The following is a 19,732-nucleotide window of genomic DNA, read 5'->3' as shown; positions in this document are numbered from 1 at the left end:
CCCTAATCATCCTTATAAGAGACTCTATTCAATGGATTTATCCTTAGCTAGTTACATATCACTTAAAAGTGAAATTACAGGAAAAATTAGAACGTATCTATTAGATACAGGCGCATCAATCTCCGTCCTAAAAATTGATAAATTATTAAAATCTGTTCCCATAGACAGTTACACTTGCAAAATCAGCGGTGTAGCAGACGGTTTAATTTCTACATTAGGATCAGCAAAAACAAAAGTTTTTATTGGTAACACTTTCGTTACCCAAAGATTTCATATTGTTGACAAAAATTTTCCAATTCCATGTGACGGAATTTTAGGCCTTGATTTCTTTGACAATAACAGATGTATTTTAGACTATGGCATTCAATGGTCATTGATTGTACGACCACTTCATCGACAATATTCAAAAATTCCAATTTATGATTCGCCTAGCAATAGTTCATTAACAATTCCAGAAAGATGTGAAGTAATACGAAGAGTTGGCATATCATCAGGTCACGGTGACATTTATGTCCCTAATCAACGAATCGCAGACGGAGTATTCATTGGAAGAACTATAACGACAAGAAGTAATCCATATGTCCGAATTTTGAACCTTAACGACCATACCGTTCAATTGCATAACGTTAAAATAAAATCTGAAAAAATGGAAAATTACAATGTTTACGGAACACCCGTACCAAGCAAGAACAATGTGACAGAAATATTGCAAAAATTACAGAAGAATTTTCCTTCCTTACAATACAATAGTTTAACTAATTTATGTACTCAGTACAGTGATGTATTCGCTTTGGATACTGATCAGGTTACTTTCAATAATTTCTATAAACAAAAATTACGACTAAAAGACGACACACCTGTTTATCAGAAAAATTTTCGCATCCCTCACACACAAAAACCAATACTAGAAGCATTTGTAGAAAACATGCAAAAAACAAAAATCCTATCACCATCTACGTCAGAGTACAATAGCCCAGTTTTAATAGTACCAAAAAAGAATTTACCAAATCAGACTGAAAAACGTTATCGTTTTGTTGTGGACTACAGGCAACTTAATAAAAAGCTTTTATCAGACAAATTTCCACTACCTAGGGTTGATGACATCTTAGATAAGCTTGGAAATGCGAGGTTTTTCAGCGTGATTGACCTCCTAAATGGATTTTATCAAATAGAACTAGACGAAGAATCCAAAGACCTCACGTCCTTTTCAACTGACAAAGGATCTTTCAAGTTTAATTGCGTACCATTCGGTCTCAAAGTAGGACCAAACTCTTTTCAGCGTATGATGACACTAGCTTTCAGTGGATTACCTACACTTAACCATTTTATTTACATGGACGATTTAATAGTGACAGCACCAACGGAGAAGAAAATGATACAAAATTTAAAAGATGTGTTTGACATTTGCAGAAAAGTCAATCTGAAGTTACACCCTGAAAAGTGCCAATTTTTTTTGAAAGAAGTTACATTTCTTGGACATAAATGTACACAACATGGTATCTTACCAGACGATTCAAAAATCGATAAAGTTCTCAATTATCCTAGACCTGACAGTGCTGATTCAGCACGCCGTTTTGTTGCGTTTTGTAATTATTACAGACGATTCATAAAAAAATTTACTCATCATGCATATCATATCACCAGATTAACGAAAAAAAATGTTAAATTTGAATGGTCCGAAGAATGCGAACACGCATTCCATTATTTGAAAAACTCATTGATAAATCCACCAATTTTAAAATACCCTGACTTTACGAAACAATTCTGCATAACCACCGATGCAAGTATAATAGCTTGTGGGGCAGTTTTGACACAAGATTATGACGGAGTTCAAATGCCTATCGCATATGCATCCCGTTCTTTTACACCAGGAGAACGAAATAAGTCCACACCCGAACAAGAATTAGCTGCAATCCATTGGGCTTTGAACCATTTCAAACCGTATATTTATGGAACTAAATTCTTATTGAAAACTGATCACAGACCTTTGATTTATCTGTGTTCGCTAAAGAACCCCTCATCAAAATTATTACGCATGCGACTCGACATTGAAGAATATGATTTCGAAATCGAACATATTAAAGGTAAAGACAACGTCATTGCAGACGCTCTCTCTAGAATTGACTATAACGACCTTAAAGAAATTGTGACAAAAATAAATGTAATTCGCAAAGTTACTACGAGATCAGAATCACGTAAAAACCAAAGTTCGAATTTACAAGACAATAATACATTCAAAGATATTGTAATTACTAAGCCTAATGTTTACACAGTATTGGATCCAGTAGAAGTAAAGAATCTACCAAAATTGATTTTCAATTTCAAATCAAAAACGCCACATTGTATAGTTTTATTACGTCGTAAACAATTAATTAAATTAAGACTATCTGACTTTCGAATTAATGGAAATCTCAATCTTAATCAAGTCTTTTTAAAGCTTGAAATTATGGCTAGCAAAATAAATGTGAAAAATTTAAGATTATCACTAAATGACGAAATATTTGCAAATTGTAGTGAATTGCAGTTCAAACAAGCAATTAATAATGTATTAAATAATTTAACAATTGCGTTAACACCGAGTGTTACGTATATCAGTGATGCACAAGAAATATTGAACTTATTGACAAAGTATCATAATGACCCACTTCACGGTGGTCATGCTGGAATTAAAAGACTTTATAAAAAACTACGTCTTAAATACTTTTGGAAAGATATGTTGAAAGATATTGATAATTTTGTTAAATCTTGTAAAGATTGTCAAATTAATAAAACTCGTCCCAGAACAAAAGAACGTCTCAAGATTACACCCACACCTCAGACAGCTTTCGACATTGTTATTGTCGACACTATAGGTCCACTTCCAAAATCTGATAAAGGAAATACCTATTCGGTAACTTTAATGTGCGATCTGACTAAGTATTTAGTTACTATATCCTTGCCAGACAAGAAGGCCGTAAGTATAGCTAAAGCGATTTTTGAACGATTTATTTTGACTTATGGCCCCATGAAACAATTGCTATCAGACCGTGGGTCTGAGTCTGTAAACTCAATTTTAGATGATTTATGTAAATTACTAAATGTTGCGAAGGAAACTTCGACTTCATATCATCATCGCACCGTGGGTACTATCGAAAGGTCCCACAGAACATTTAATGAATACTTAAGATCATATGTTAACGAACAGAAAAGCGATTGGGATGATTTCTTAACATACTTTACGTATTGTTACAATACAACACCTTCAGTAGCCATCAATGATTACTGTCCATATCAACTTATTTTCGGTAAAACACCAAACATTTACGATTTCTTGAAGTCTGACTCAGTTGATCCAGTGTATAACATTGACGATTATCACAGAGAAGTCAAATTTCGACTACAAATTGCACATCAACGAGCTCAAAAATACCTAGTAGAATCCAAAATTAAACGTAAAAATGTTTATGATTGCACATCCAATCCTCAAACTTTATCTCCAAACGATTTAGTTCTATTACAAGCAGGGACTAAAGTAAGGAACAACTGTGTAGGCAATTGGCGACAGTGCCCCTCAAAGGGGCGACACTGCCATCGACATTTGCCACCACAGAAATTTCACTGTCTCATATGGTGGAACGGGTTTTCTAACTGAGGAGCATATTTATAGCATTTGACTTCCAATGTCTCCAATCACCATGGAGCGCTCGTCCCTTGGCAATTTTCTAGCCTACATTTGTGCGCAAAAATATTCCTTTTTTTGGTGATCTCTCTGAACCAAAATCTTTTTTTGAAAAAGTAAAACCGTTGGAGCACGCAAAAATATGTTACTTTCGAAGGAAAAATTGGTTTGTGGATGATGACTTATCCCAGTGCCTAAAATAAGGATTTTGAACCAGGGGGGAAATGTCTAGAAGGGCCCCTTTTTTCTGTCAGAAGGGCCTCTTTTTTCTGTCAGAAGAGCCCCTTTACCCGTAGCGAAAAAAATCGGTGCAAAAATCGAGCTTGATTTTTTAAATGAAATTAGACCTTTTACGGTTCATTTTCCTTAATTTCTGAAAAAATTCTGAACTGAAAATGCAGAAGAAATTGAAGAAATTTTAAGAAATTGATAAACGTAATTTCTTGAAAAAAGAATTAGTCCTGAGTTGATTTTAGATCATGTAATGTTCTGGCAGTACATTCATCTTGAGTTGTCATTTTCAAAAAATTTTAGGATCGACTATTTGCGTTTCTAACGCTATCACTTCCCCAACCGAGCCAAGATCTCTATCCATAAAAGTGTAACATGCATAGTCGAAGAGTGCTCGGTTTTTTTCGAGAAGAAAAATTAAACGGAAAATGACACGATTTAGGTCAGTATGCAGTGTTTATTTTAGATGACACGAGCTGCTTGACTCATGAACAGAATGAAGCGTTTTACAAGGAGTTTTTTTTTTAATTTTGAGGGCATAGTGGTATGAATTGAGCCCTGATTACAAAACAAAAGACATAACAAATTTGAAGTTCAAACTTTCGGTGCACACACCTAAGCGTAAACATACAGGTACTCAATTATATTATGACTATGGGATTGTAGGATTCATTCCTTTTACATCCTACACACATCCCACATTCAATTGAACCAACGAATTCAATTTCATTTTTGATTTTGTCGATTGGCACCATTGACATACAAGTGGTTAGTTCTCATTATCTGCTTGTGGTGGCACCATATACTTTGCGTGTCCAAGCCGTTAAAGAAGTACTAGGTAGCGTCAATCAAAATTCTGAAAGAACAGATTAGATCAAATCTGATTTGATCGCAAAGGCAGTAAGCAATTTAGAAGGTTTTTTTTGTGCATTATATGTATTTTACATGCTACATGCGTCGAAAACGGTACTTTTCATGTTTCACGCACTAATTTCGACTTCCAAAGCATGCAAAAACCACTCGGTATAAAAAGATGCAATGTCTCGTTTTCGCGTGTTTATTGACCTCGGCTACGCCTCGGATCAACAAAATTCACACGAAACCCATACTTTTCATCTTTTTATACCAAGTCATGTAAAATACTAATGCTTTTCTGATCTTTCAAACGTGAGAAGCAAGTTAGTGTGAAATGGGAGAAATGTAAAACCCTAATGAAATACATGTATAGAATGAATGGAATGAATTGGATGAAAAAAACCAACAAAAGCGGTAAAAACGTATGTTGATTGTTGAGTTTAAATTGGACAAAATAGCAAAATTCTAATCATAAGATGTTGTGCAACAAAATAGCGATCGGCTGTACCTCTACCGTTTTTGATATCCGCCTTCTTGGTACATAACATATGCAAGATTCTTTTCATAACATTTTCATTGTTCATTTGTCAACAGATTGCGAAGTGACATTTCAGTTATTTTTAAGCTTTTCGTAATATCGCAAAAACTGCAGGTTATTTCATTATCTTTGGGAACACGGGTTCTCCAATTCAACTGAGTGATAGATCGTTGGATTCGTCTTTCAATTCTAGAGAAGTCGCATCTTTAATTTTTTCGATTAATTTTGTTTGTTTTCGGTGCAAAGTGTTCAAAAGTGAAGGCTTGTCAGAGGGTCTCGTGAACAGTTTTTCAGCAATAACTCAAGAAATAATTATTTAAAATCATTGTTATGCTGTACTAATGTCGGTCTTGGAAAGACGTACTACAGGTGGAGTGTATGCACTGGTTGGTGCAAGTATACCTCCACAAAAGTTATGACAAAAACATTTTTTTGGACCTAATAACGTTTTACCGTTTTATTATTGACAAGCGAAAAAAAAGACTGCTCACCAAATATATAGTGTTCAGAGAGTCCACCTTCTCTGCAAAATTGATGTACCAAGGGACTGACTGTGTAGTGTTGTAGCTTGCCTCACCCACTATTGTTCCAGATATATAAGATCCCAGTACTTCTGTGTTGCAAGCCTACAAAACCTGCAAGTCTTCGGAAAAAGGTTACTGTAAAGTTGAAAATTTTAACTTTCTTTCTAGGGGCTCTGCTACTGAAACAGCGTCTGGAAGTGCAGTCATTTTTATCTACTTTTTTCCTTTTTCCGAAGAGTTGTAGTTTCTGTAGGCTTGCCAAACAGAAGACCTGGGATCTTATATATGTGAAACGATAGTGGGTGAGGCAGGCTAGAACACTACACAGCCAGTCCCGTGAAACATCAATTTTGCAGAGAAGACGAACACTATATTTTTGGTCATAAATCTTGTGGAGGTGTACTTGCACCAACCAGTGCATACACTCCACCTGTAGTACGTCTTCCCTAGACCGACATCAGTACAGCATACCAATGATTTTAAATAATTATTTTTTGAGGTGTTGCTGAAAAACTGTTCACGGGACCCTCTGACAAGCCTTCACTTTGAACACTTTGCACCGAAAACAAACAAAATTAATCGAAAAAATTAAAGATGCGACTTCTCTAGAATTGAAAGACGAATCCAACGATCTATCACTCAGTTGAATTGGAGAACCCGTGTTCCCAAAGATAATGAAATAACCTGCAGTTTTTGCGATATTACGAAAAGCTTAAAAATAACTGAAATGTCACTTCGCAATCTGTTCACAAATGAACAATGAAAATGTTATGAAAAGAATCTTGCATATGTTATGTACCAAGAAGGCGGATATCAAAAACGGTAGAGGTGCAGCCGATCGCTATTTTGTTGCACAACATCTTATGATTAGAATTTTGCTATTTTGTCCAATTTAAACTCAACAATCAACACACGTTTTTAACGGTTTTGTTGGTTTTCTTCATGTAATTCGTTCCATTCATTTTATACATATATTTCTTTAGCGTTTTTCATTTCTCCCATTTCACACGAATTTCCTTCTCATGTTTGAAAGATCAGAAAAGCATTAGTATTTTACATGACTTGGTATAAAAAGATGAAAAGTATGGTTTTCGTGTGAATTTTGTTGATCCGAGGCGTAGCCGAGGTCAATAAACACGCGAAAACGAGACATTTCATCTTTTTATCCCGAGTGGTTTTTGCATGCTTTGGAAGTCGAAATTAGTGCGTGAAACATGAAAAGTACCGTTTTCGACGCATGTAGCATGTAAAATACATATAATGCACAAAAAAACCTTCTAAATTGCTTACTGCCTTTGCGATCAAATCAGATTTGATCTAAACTGTTCTTTCAGAATTTTGATTGACGCTACCTAGTACTTCTTTAACTGCTTGGACACGCAAAGTATATGGTGCCACCACAAGCAGATAATGAGAACTAACCACTTGTCTGTCAATGGTGCCAATCGACAAAATCAAAAATGAAATTGAATTCGTTGGTTCAATTGAATGTGGGAAGTGTGTAGGATGTAAAAGGAATGAATCCCACAACCGTAGTCATAATATAATTGGGTAACTGTAATTACTCTTAGGCCCTTATTTGAAAATCGAGGTTTCGATACAGAGAAGCATTTTCGGATTTTTTTTCCTCCTAGGGGTGTACATACGAAGTTACGAAGCATGATAACTACTCCTTGATACTGGATATTTGGAATACTTTGCAGTTCAAAAATATTGTCTCACCACGGAAAATCAGCGATAAACGTTCCCGGGGTTCCCGGTCATGCTTATTTCTTGAAATTTTCGTTTTTTGAGGCTCACAGATGTGATAAATAAATATTTTATCGCTAGTTTTGTGGAGTATGTTAAGAGCTATCCAACGTATACAACACCGTTAAGAAGTTTTTAACTGGTGTTATTCAATCAGGGAAATGTCCTTTTTCGTAAATTTGAGGAAATGGTTACCAATTAGTCATATTGTATCATCCGCAATCCATAGACAAGTGTTCCTGGACATCCCACAACGATGTAAGTGAAATTCTAGATACAACATACTCATGATCTAACCACTAGTCTTTTTAACGCTAGCGCATCACAATCGGAAACCATTCCGCAAAGAATTATTTTTTGTGAAACATTCTGATCAGTAGGAACGTCGAACGTGATCCAAAGATTCATTGAGAATCTTCTCTTAGTCGAACATTGAGCAAAAATACGAAAACTTGGTTCAGCTCTGTATTGAGCAATAATTTTTGATTTCGGCCTTCTTCATGAAATCGAGTACACGTTTAGTGAACTTATGGTTAACAAATTGAAAGTAGCTCGTTCGAATTGCAAACTGCAGATTAGAGCTACGCAGACTTTGTTATTTCAATTGTATGTCTTACTGAAATAAATGAAATGAATTTAGTTAGATTAACGTTTTGTTTTCTATGATCTTTTTTTTAAATGTCGGGGCCTTCGAGTGGGGGGGATTTGTGGGATTTATAAAAACCGGGGGGGGATTTGAGGGGGACTGCGGGGGATTTTTCCCACGAGCTTATATGTTACTTTAGGCACTGACTTATCCCACTTGGAGAAACCTTTGCAAATGTGTAAATTTATGTGTTTTGCAAAGGTTTCTCCAAGTGTTCTAAGTTATCAACCACAAACCAATTTTTCCTTTAAAAGTAACACATTTTTACATGCTTTAATGGTTTTACTCACAAAAAAAATTTGGTTCAGAGAAATCATTAAAAAAACGAATATTTTTTCGCACAAATGTAGGCTAGAAAATTGCCAAGGGGTGAGCGCTGTTAATGCTTCGACTTAACTCAACAAATTTAACCAATAAATTACTAACAAAATTTGCGTCACAAATGGCAATTGTTGAGGAAAATAAAATAACTTTAAAGAATCATTGGTTAAATTTGTTGAGTTCAGACGCAGAATGCGACACCAGCGGTCATGAGCTCGACAGTTTGGAGTACCAAGCAAAAATTCTAACTTGCAGACATAATATACCTATCTATCTAGATATTTCCCGGTCAGTTCTTCCCGCTGCGCTGATAGAAACTTCTTCACCAAAAAGTTTCAACCAGATTAATTATAATTAATAATTAATAATTATTAATACTTCTGGTCAGAAGATTCCCTGTAGGCTGCACAGACCTAGGAATTCAAAAATTTCGCCTTCGGCGCATTAACCCTTTAAATGTTTAATAATTGTTTGCTCGAATCAGAGATTCATATTTATACTTTAAGAGTTGCATCATCAAAAGTCAGCATAAAAAAAAATTTTATGTCATTAAACTCAGCCAAAATTCTTAAACTTGACATAATCTTAAAATTTTTAAATGAATCCTAAAATAACTTCGCCCACGGAATGATCACTCAAATTCAGAAAATTTGCCTGTCAAATCTTAAGACCAGTGATTCCAGTTAAGCAACATAATTAAAATAAAGTCTTTGACCACTTCTTTATTCGCCTAAGATCACTTATTTCAAGTTTTGTTTTACAAATTAGATTTGGCCTCTTCATATCCAAAACATGGGCCCCTGACTAGATGTGGCTACACCGAAAAAAATCCTTACTTTAGTCCCTGATTACAAGTCAATGAAAGACATAAATTGGATCCTTTGTTTAAAGGTCCATATAGAGTTAAGCAATTATATGAACCTAACGTTATTATTGTGAATGACGTTGGAAAAGAAAAATTAGTTCATAAGGATAAAGTTAAACCTTTTCATAAATGTTTTTATTATAGATTTAATTAATTCATTATTTACGAAAATTAAGTATAAAAAAAAAACAACCAAAACAAATATACAAAAATATTACCTATTTACCTACTACTTAAATAATCATTTCAATATATTAAAAATTGTTAAGTATGAACTTCCGTGCGTCTGACGGCGAATGGCCTGGTCTGCCAGATTATTTTTTTTGATTTTCAAATTATTAACGTAACAATTTTAAGGGGAAGATGACGACGGCAACGGCCAGCCAGTGTTATTACACCTAAAAATGATCTATCTTCGGATCGGAAATTCATATTTCAAATAATTGCGCGCATAGAATTAAATAAATCATTGAATTATTAAAATAATACAATAAATAAACCATTTTATAATTCTTAAGTTAATAAGCTAAATTCACACCTTTTCCAAAGGGGGAAGATGTAAAGGTGTTAAACCACTGATTAGAATAAGAGAGCAATTCTCTCATATGATTGTTATATGTATCACTGTAACTCATTATACTGATTCATTCATTAAAGATACACCAAAGTAAAAGAACCACAAATAAAGAGTAATTAATTACCATAATATGACTGAGATGGATGGCCTGTTTTAAAAGCTGCGAGATATAAATGAGAAAGAATTGTCCGAGTCTTGGAACGTGGCAATGTTGTTGAGCAGTTTACCGAAACAATACGAGATTTTGATTACTGCACTGAAAGCCCGTCAGGAAAATGATCTGACGTACGCTTTCGTGCAACAAAAAATATTGGCGGAATATGAACGAAGTATTAAAGGTGAGCGCAATCGAATAGAATATGGAAACGCAATGGCAGCGAAATCCGACGGTTTTCTCTGTCACTTCTGCAAGATGAATGGTCACAAAAGAGATTTCGAACAGTACAAGGTATGGTTGGCTAAGCAAGTTGAGAAGCAACGTATGGCACAAAAATCCCTTTCAAGGATAGCGTTCGTTTCTTGGGTTACTACGTTCAACCAAACCTTAAACACAACGAACATGTGAACAGGATGCTTCTGAAAGCTAACACCGGTTTACATAAACTGTATCCCATCATGAAAGTCAATAATGGCATTTCGCAAGAAGTTAAAGTTAAAACCTATGTAACCATATTGAGGCCGGTTCTAACTTATGCCGTCGCGGTTTGGCATAGTTTGCCAAAGTACTTGATTAGGAGGTTAAAAGTCTTTGAAAATAGATGCCTACGTATGGCAATCAATTTCAGAAGATCGAGAACGAACTTTAAGTATTTATCTTCTGAAGAACTGCACAAAGTTACGAAAGTGCCGAGGCTTAACGTACACCTGTACGATTTGGCTATGAATATGCTTAGCAAGACGTATTCACATGATAACAACGTTATTAGTGAATTTGGCAGCTTTTCAGCAGAAAGAATTGCTAACTGTACCTATAAACCTCCCCACTCGCTGTTAGGAGGCCATAATTCCAAGCTATTGTCATTATAGACACAACCGCATCCCTATTTGTAATTTCGTATCACCAAAATGACCACTGTATACGAACTGATTATGAGAATTACGATTTCTTTCAAATTTGATTAGATCACAACAAACTTTGTTGTAACCCTAGGTTAAGTATTTACTCAAAAAATTTAGAATATTGATTGTTTTTCGTGCTTTTTTCAATCTACAAGGTGATGAACCTATTGCAATTTCATTTATTCCAATTAAATTTCAATTTTTTTTTAAATTTTTAAGTCTAGTATTACTTAAAATGATGAAATTTCATACATAAATTTGGAAAAGTCTGGCAGACTGTAAATTTATTTTTAACAAGAATTATTTGTAAACAAACTGTATAGACTTGATTTGATTAAACGAACAATTAAAAAAAAAAAAAGCAACGTGAAGGTGAGAAGAAACGCCAGGCAAATGTTTGCAAGCAAGAAAAGGACGACAGGCGCGATTTATAAGAAATTACGGAAAGGAAAACTACGAAAATGAAAACTACGGAACAGGAATTACAGAATTGGAAACTACGGAACAGGGATTACAGAATTGGAAACTACGGAAATGCGGAATTGCAAAATCAGAGCCAAAGAATTATGGTTACGGAATAAGAAAAGAAATATTAGTTTGAGGAGGAGATAGGAATTTTGCATCGAAATGTTAATTAATGTGATTTAGGAGGCTCCATCACTACATTCCCCAATATTAGTAAATTAGAAAACTAACACATTTTATGCCGGGAGCTTGAATTATGAGAAAAATGCTGAAATTGTTTGTCCAAGACATGAAAAGTTTTACACTGGGAATGTTTTTTAAACGTGTAGTCTGTGTCAGTGTAGTACCCCTGATACGTAATAGATTATGGATTTGAGCACTATTTCACAGGACTCCATGATTGACGCTGTCGGCAAGTCGGTCACTTCTGTCACTTCATCGAACAATATTTTCATGGACACTGTGATAGAAAATTTAATTTCCCAACAAATGATTTTGAGGCAAAAATGCCTAAAAACCGCAGGCCAAGGCATGCAGATTCGTACAATAGTTTTCATTTAAGGGGCTGAAAGGCCGAGAAAATTTCTGCAAATCACCGTTTTCGGCCCCGACACATGAAACTAACTATTCAACCACTCCTCAAATTTGCGTCAAAATAATGTACACAATTTTTCGAAACAAAAACAAGATGTGTGAAAATAGACATTTTCTTTCTAGAACTGTCATCAAACGGGAGCGTCATCAAGTAGTCATTTTTCTCATGACCAATATTTTCAATGACCATGGATACTTTTCTCTTGCTCATCTTATTACACTTACTGTACAATGTATTTCGTTGAGCCGAACAAAACCATTATCAGCGATACGTAATCTCTAATCCATGAACGAGTACTATTACAACAAAGACTTTCTACGTTCAATGTTATTATAACGTATTATATAGTTATCTATAAAAGAAAATTGGGTTCCGTGAGTCATTCAATAAACGTGCTGATGTATGGGTGTCTGTAGATATAGTTTAAAAATGCATGGACACATTCAAAAATAATTGTATGTATACCATTTAACACTCGCATTTAACCAATGCGTTCATATTCATACACACATTGTGTAAAAAGAAAAAAAAAATCGTTGACAGTCACTATCGTTACTAGACCACGTAATCGTTCAGAGATATTCGTCGTATAGTCGTTGAATTGGTGTTTATTGTTTTTGTGTTCAAGGCAGTTCTGTGTGTTGCATTATCCTCACTTTAAATCGAGATGTGCATTTTATTTTCAATAGCAAATGGTGATCCTCAGCCAGGGGGATACAAGTTGATTATTGCATCAAATCGAGACGAATTTTATTCACGACCAGCATCGGCAGCAAAAGAATGGAGCGACAATCCATTTGTTTATGGTGGTTAGTTATTGTTGTTGCTTTTTTTCACGCTTTTGTTGTTTCATTCATCATCATGTGTTGTGTGTACGACATAGTTACATTGTACTGAGAATGCGCAAGTGAATGAATCGTGTGAGAAGCTCTAACTAAATTAATAAATTTAGAGTTGAAGTGGGGATTTATCTGTGGTTGTCGTCTTTAAAGACCTGGTACAATGTTGCAATGTTGTCGCTGAGGCCAAAGGCAGGAATTTTGCGTTGATGGATAGACCATTATGCAGCATTATCCATAACGCAGCATAATTGTCGATCCCATCACTGCAAAATTGCTCGTGTGTTTTCGACCTTTTATCTTTTGACTTGCGTTTGGTTCTTTGGTAAATATTAGTGTGTCCATTCTGACTTTGACAAACAATTCGATACACTTCGTAGAAGAATCAATCCCCTTTGGTGAAGCAAATCGCTTTTTCGGTATAATTAGTATGATAATTCTGGGCCTCAATTCTCATGCGTTCGTAACTCCAAATATTCGTAACTTGACAGTTTCGTGTATAAAATCCAATGAAAGTAATCTCTATATGTAAGGTTTAATGGCAAAATTTGTATGGAGCGGAGGAAATAGCGATTTTTTATAAACAAACTCTTCATTCAATGAAAATCATTGAAAGGTGAGTTTTTTTTTATGAAATCGCTATTTCCTCCGGTTTGTATTCGCCTAGTCGGTTGGCCTGTAGAGGCGCCACATTTTTGTATAGTACTTCATAGTACTTCATTCTCACTGTACTATTTTTTTGTGTAACAACTTCACATTGATTCATTCCCATGAAATGTCACTGCAGTGAAGTTTGTTCATGAAAAAATAATTCAGTGACAGCAGACTTTTGATGAAGAAAAGTACTAAATTGTAATAGATTTTACCCTTAGTTTCTAAACTCCATTCTCCTATGGACAGCCACAGACCATATATGGTTTGTATTCATTGATAAAATCCCATCAGAACTGTCAAGTTACGAATTTTTTAGGTGGAAGACATACGAGCAATCATGTCTGGAGCGATAGCGGAGGATTTGACGTAGTCTAACTTCCAAAAAAAGAACGAAGAAAATTTTTTGAGACGCGGCAACTATGTATACGCGAGATTTCTACTTTCGCCAAAATGCCCAATATCGTAACTAAATTATTTTTTAAACATTCCTATTGGAAATACAAAGAAAATGAGCTATCACACGCCTACCAAAGTGGTCGGGAACCGGAGATATTGCGTTTTCCAAGTCGTCATTTTCAGTACAAATACATGAAAAATGACATTTTCCAAACAATCAAAATCTTTCAACTTACTCTGTATGTTTCTGTCTATCTGTCTATCGATGGTCGATCTCGGATAATCCGCAGCCAATCTCCATGAAACTTTGCAGGAACCTTAGTCAGGCCATTAGAACTTAAGTTTCATTCATCAGTATCCCAGGAAAAATCAGAATTTTGTGGAATTAATTAATTAATTTTCGGAACAATTTCTCTCATATGTACAGCCATTTTGTGTTGATAGTGTTGTGATGAAAGTGTTGTGATGATAGTGTTGTTATGAATGTTGTGAAGTTGGTTGTAATTCGGTCGAAATTTCAAGATTCAAAGTTTTTGCATATTATGGTTTAAATGGTGGGAAATTAGAAAAATTTGGTTTATTTCAGGGTCTGTTGGGCAGCTGGAAAAATTTGGTCACTTCCAGGGTATGTTGGGCAGCTAGAAAAATTTGGTCACTTTCGAGCTGTTTTTTGTCAAATTTTCTATTTTCGTCAAATTTTCGAATTTCGTCTTCGTCTTCGAGAAAAGTGTGACGCAGTCTTTGAAGTACAATTTCTAAAATGAATGATATCGCTAGAGTTGACGCTTTCAGCTTCGTTACGCAAAAATTAAATTTTACACCCAATTAGTGCAAACAAGCTAGCTTAGTTTTCCTCATCATCTGCCAAAAATTTTCACCAAAAAAAATTTACTGTAAACAGCAAAAAATGTACCAAAAAAATCTGCCAGACAACCTTTTTTTTAATATTCTTCAGGTCAAGATTTAGAAGAAGGACGAGAAGGTGGAACGTGGCTAGCAATCAGTGCTAAAGGAGGTGTGACAAAATTCGGCGCATTATTAAATATAACAGGCGAAATTGCACATAAGGATGCTAGGGGCCGAGGTCCTCTGGTGTCCGACTATGTAAGCGGTAATATAGCAAACGACGATTATTGTCAGAATTTGGTTAACCTATCGGAGCAGTACAATTCCTTTAACTTAATAACAATTGAGATAAAGTGCGATGTAAATTCGGTTATTAGTCTTTGGACTGCATCAATGATGGTTCTTTTATAGTGGTACAGAAGCTCGAACCATACACTGCAGTAATGTTCCTGTTGGCTTGCAAGAGTGGCCATGCGATACAGTTCATGGATTTGGTAATAGTCCACCGGAAACGCCGATGGCGAAGGTGGTTGGCGGCAAATCTAAATTCCAAGAAATAATAGCACAGCATGACGACAAAGACGTTCTTGTGGAGAACCTAATGGCAATGCTTAGCAGTCGCGACAAGTATTTTTTGTTCTTTTCTTTTTGTCGCACAGCTGATTAGATCTGTTATTCCATTTTCCTCAGATACTGGCCCGATGACGAATTAAGGCGACGGGCTCCGAGATGGGGCGAAAGTCTCAGTTCCATTTGTGTTAAGATGCCAGAGGCCGGTTATGGGACGAGGTAAATTCGAATTTTTTCTTCATTTTGCTTCATCCAAAAACTTTTCATTTTACAAAATCTTCATAGAACTCACACTGTCGTTCTGGTCGATGATAAAAATCGCATGGACTTCTACGAAAAAACAATGGTGACATCGGAACCTGCTGATCCATGGAAAAATACTCACATAGTCCGACATTTATAAGTGGTTAGATTGAACCTTTTTGAGCTACCAATTCAAACTGCGTTCAGACGATTGATTTTAGTTAAAATTAAATTTCGTACAGTCGAAGAAATTTAGTTTTCGGGTTTTCCAAAGATATTAATCTTATTTAACCCACACTTTATCCCACAACAATGGAATCCACAAATTTAAATTTAGTTAACTCAGCGGTCGCAATGACGGCGCTGCAGTCACGATTTCAAAATGTGATATAGGGTGGATAAACTAAATTTTGGTTTTGGTTACATTTTCTCTTGGTTTTAAATTATTACATCAGGCTTCTAAATTAAGAGTAAATTTATGCAATATAAACCGTTTGAGTTTGAAAAAAGATGTTTTGTATCAGTGAACGATATAGGAAAGCGTTCAGTACGTCTCAACATACAAAAGAACGTAAAATATAATTGAACATTTAGCCACCCTACGTCCGTCATCGCTTCTATTGTCTTCAAAAGCATATTGTGTGCTTGTCATGATATGTATCAGACGTTTGTTTATTTATGTGTCTCATCTAAAATGCTGGCCAGCAAAATTTTGATCATTAAATTCAACGGCAAAATTGATCAAAATGTTAAAATAATTGTGAATAATAGTGAAGTTAATGTGGTTTTGTTTTCTCTGCATAAAGGAATTTGCATCAGTTCGATGTAAAGTGCGGAGCACCATTAGAAAAAAAACTTGTCGCTGAAGAATGATCAAAAAGTTGCTGGACGCAGTAGCTACAATTAATGCTTTGCAGGATATAGAATAAAAATTAGAGAAACACCAAGAGCCGTCCATTTGAAATCTTCATCATCATCATTTCAACTAAAGGTTTTTTTTAACGAAACGGAAGTTCGCTCGCAGATTCGGATCGGAACATCTCATTCGTTTTCGCTAAAGCTCGTAGCCGTCATTAATCATGATTCCCATGAAGAATCGCCAAAAGTAAAAAATTGGCAAGGGATGAAGAAACGCCGGCAAAAACAAAGATTGATAAATTTGTCTTTGTTGCGTTTCTTCACACTTTGGCGATTCTTCGTGGTGATTAAACAAATCCTTGGAAATTTATCCTTTTACGAAATTTATCTAAAAGGCGTTATTTGTTCGAAGCTAGTGAATCTATCCTTTTATAAAAGTTACGAAAAGCTGCCTGGTTCGATCCTAAGGAAACTCTTATTTTACGTCAGGTAACGGCATCTTGTTCGATCCTAGGGAATTCATACTTTAACGAAAGATCCCGAGGACACTATCATTTTACGAAAGATAATGTAGAGACATTTCAAAAACGTATTTTTACACTTTGGCGTTTCCTCACACTCTGGCGATTTTTCTCTTCACACTCTATCGATTTTTCTTGGCAATTCATCATTATGGTTGATTTGTTAAATCAACAAGAAAAATCGCCATAATGTGAAGAAAAACCAAGAAATATCGCCAAAGAGTAAAGAAACTCCAAGGATCATAGAGAATTGAAAATTTGTCTTTATGGCGTTTCTTCACACTTCTGAGACTTTTCTTGATGATTTAACAAATCAACTAAATATGATGAATTGTCAAGAAAAATCGCCAAAGTGTGAAGAAACTCCAAAATATGACAAATCGCCAAATAATACAATATTGTCGATTTGACTATAACTTTTATTTAGAAAAAGATTGTACGGGACAGTATGTACTGCATATCATATAATTCCTCTCTCTTGTGTTTATCTGTGTTCTACGAAGCCAAAATATAATTTCGGACTACAAGTAAACCGTCTCGACTGCCCAGTAGTTATTTTCCTAAGTTCCTAATGAGTGCAAAAAAGATATTTCAACATTAGTTAGGAAAACATAATTTTTATGTGAATGTTTCTGAGGTTTTCCATCTTAATATTTTCATGAAGTTACAAATAATCCACTGAAAATTTTATTACCCTAGAACGAGGTCGGAAATACATCAAATAAATCAAATAGAAAACCGACTTGGAAATTGTTATTTTGTCTAAAATTTGATATTAAAATTCTTTGGAAATCGTAAATCGCATAATTGCATGAGCAGGCATCTCAGGATTATAAATCAGGAACTTTGAAGTTCGTCATATATTCATATTCTTATCTTATTCCTGACCAGATTCTGTTTTCATGATTGAGCTCAATCATGAGCTTCACTTATACAAAGAATTTATTTCCTATGCCAAATTGTAATTTGGCGAAAAAGAATGTTCCGAATCTGCGTTTCGTTTAAAAAAAAGCCTTTAGTCTAATTTTTATTCTATATCCTGCAAAGCATTAATTGTAGCTACTGCGTCCAGCAACTTTTTGATCATTCTTCAGCGACAAGTTTTTTTTTTCTAATGGTGCTCCGCACTTTACATCGAACTGATGCAAATTCCTTTATGAAGAGAAAACAAAACCACATTAACTTCACTATTATTCACAATTATTTTAACATTTAGATCAATTTGGCCGTTGAATTTAATGATCAAAATTTTGCTGGCCAGTATTTTAGATGAGACACATAAATAAACAAACGTCTGATACATATCATGACAAGCACACAATATGTTTTTGAAGACAATAGAAGCGATGACGGACGTAGGGTGGCTAAATGTACAATTATATTTTACGTTATTTTGTATGTTGAGACGTACTGAACGCTTTCCTATATCGTTCACTGATACAAAACATCTTTTTTCAAACTCAAACGGTTTATATTGCATAAAGGTACTCTTAATTTAGAAGCCTGATGTAATAATTTAAAACCAAGAGAAAATGTAACCAAAACCAAAACTTAGTTTATCCACCCTATATCACATTTTGAAATCATGACTGCAGCGCCGTCATTGTGACCGTTGTGTTAACTAAATTTAAATTTGTGGATTCCATTGTTGTGGGATAAAGTGTGGGTTAAATAAGATTAATATCTTTGGAAAACCCGAAAACTAAATTTCTTCGACTGTAGCAAAATTGCTTTTCGTTTTTTATTCACACTCTCAATTGGTAAACGACGAACAGACATGACTGTAATATTCTATGACACGACTATTTCGCTTTCCAGTCACAGATTTCAGATAGCTTTAAATCCAAAATAAAACTTCTGAAAAAGTCATGGCCGTGAGCACTTTTTGCAATTTTTCATCGGTGAGCCGAATTTTTTCTGAATTTTAAAGTATGCCACTTTGTGACCAAAAAAGGTTTTCAGATGTGCGCATGGGAGCTTCGAACTTCATTTTTTTTTTTATTATGTTCGTGATCAGGGGAACATTCTGCATCGAACCTACCCGCGGCTGCTAGGAATTTCGCGCCGCGTCATTCACAATAATTGACAAAATGACACATTTTGTATAAGGAAAGTGTCACTTTGTGGGTTATTGTGAATGACGCGGCGCGAGATTCCTCAACACCCTACCCGCAGGTCTTAAAACGTTACACGCTAATAAATATCGACTTAAATATTAGCCCTACTCACGTTAAAAAAAATTGGTTCAGATGTCAGGAGGAATGGAGGAATGTCGATTTCGTTTCTTTATCGAATCCTAAACAATTCTCTAGAACATCAAAATTGACAAAAAATTGTTTCCGAGTCGCGCAACGCATTTGAAGTTTACATGAAAACGCATAGAAACGCATGGTAACGCAGAGAAACGCATGCATTTTCGATTGCGTTGCGCGACTCGGAAACAATTTTTTGTCAATTATGATGTTCTAGAGAATTGTTTAGGATTCGATAAAGAAACGAAATCGACATTCCTCCGAAGGATCTGAACCAAATTTTTTTAACGTGAGTAGGGCTATTAAATATGACAGATATAAGAACTTTGTGGTGACAACTTATGATGAACATAGTGAATGCAATTACCGTCTCTTTTTTAAATACCGGTAAACGGTATTACCGAAATTTTCTAGAAAATTTACCGGTAAATTACCGGTAATCTATATTGCATACAAAACGGCCAATTAAG

General features: G+C 35.1%; 1 protein-coding gene across 1 annotated transcript; it reads left to right on the top strand.

Annotated features, from left to right (window-relative positions):
• The first annotated feature begins 12,578 nt into the window (after nucleotides 1-12,578).
• LOC119077814 (transport and Golgi organization protein 2) lies at nucleotides 12,579-15,888 on the top strand. Its single transcript, XM_037185125.1, has 5 exons — nucleotides 12,579-12,892; nucleotides 14,928-15,171; nucleotides 15,230-15,445; nucleotides 15,509-15,607; nucleotides 15,674-15,888. The coding sequence occupies exons 1-5, from the start codon at nucleotides 12,751-12,753 to the stop codon at nucleotides 15,789-15,791; spliced, it is 819 nt and encodes a 272-aa protein (XP_037041020.1). The 5' UTR covers nucleotides 12,579-12,750; the 3' UTR covers nucleotides 15,792-15,888.
• The last annotated feature ends 3,844 nt before the right edge of the window (nucleotides 15,889-19,732 follow it).

This window comes from Bradysia coprophila, unplaced genomic scaffold (genome assembly GCF_014529535.1).
Source record: "Bradysia coprophila strain Holo2 unplaced genomic scaffold, BU_Bcop_v1 contig_24, whole genome shotgun sequence".
Classification (NCBI taxonomy): domain Eukaryota; kingdom Metazoa; phylum Arthropoda; class Insecta; order Diptera; family Sciaridae; genus Bradysia; species Bradysia coprophila.
The sequence above is the reverse complement of the archived record's forward strand: the minus strand, read 5'-3'. Positions and strand labels throughout refer to the sequence as shown.

What these genes read in the sequence shown, in the direction of transcription:
- LOC119077814 (XM_037185125.1), top strand. Translation starts at nt 12,751, where the DNA reads ATGTGCATTTTATTTTCAATAGCAAATGGTGATCCTCAGCCAGGGGGA. An exon ending in TTAATAACAATTGAGATAAA is followed by an intron (nt 15,172 to 15,229) that starts GTGCGATGTAAA and finishes GTTCTTTTATAG; the next exon opens with TGGTACAGAAGCTCGAACCA. An exon ending in ATGCTTAGCAGTCGCGACAA is followed by an intron (nt 15,446 to 15,508) that starts GTATTTTTTGTT and finishes CATTTTCCTCAG; the next exon opens with ATACTGGCCCGATGACGAAT.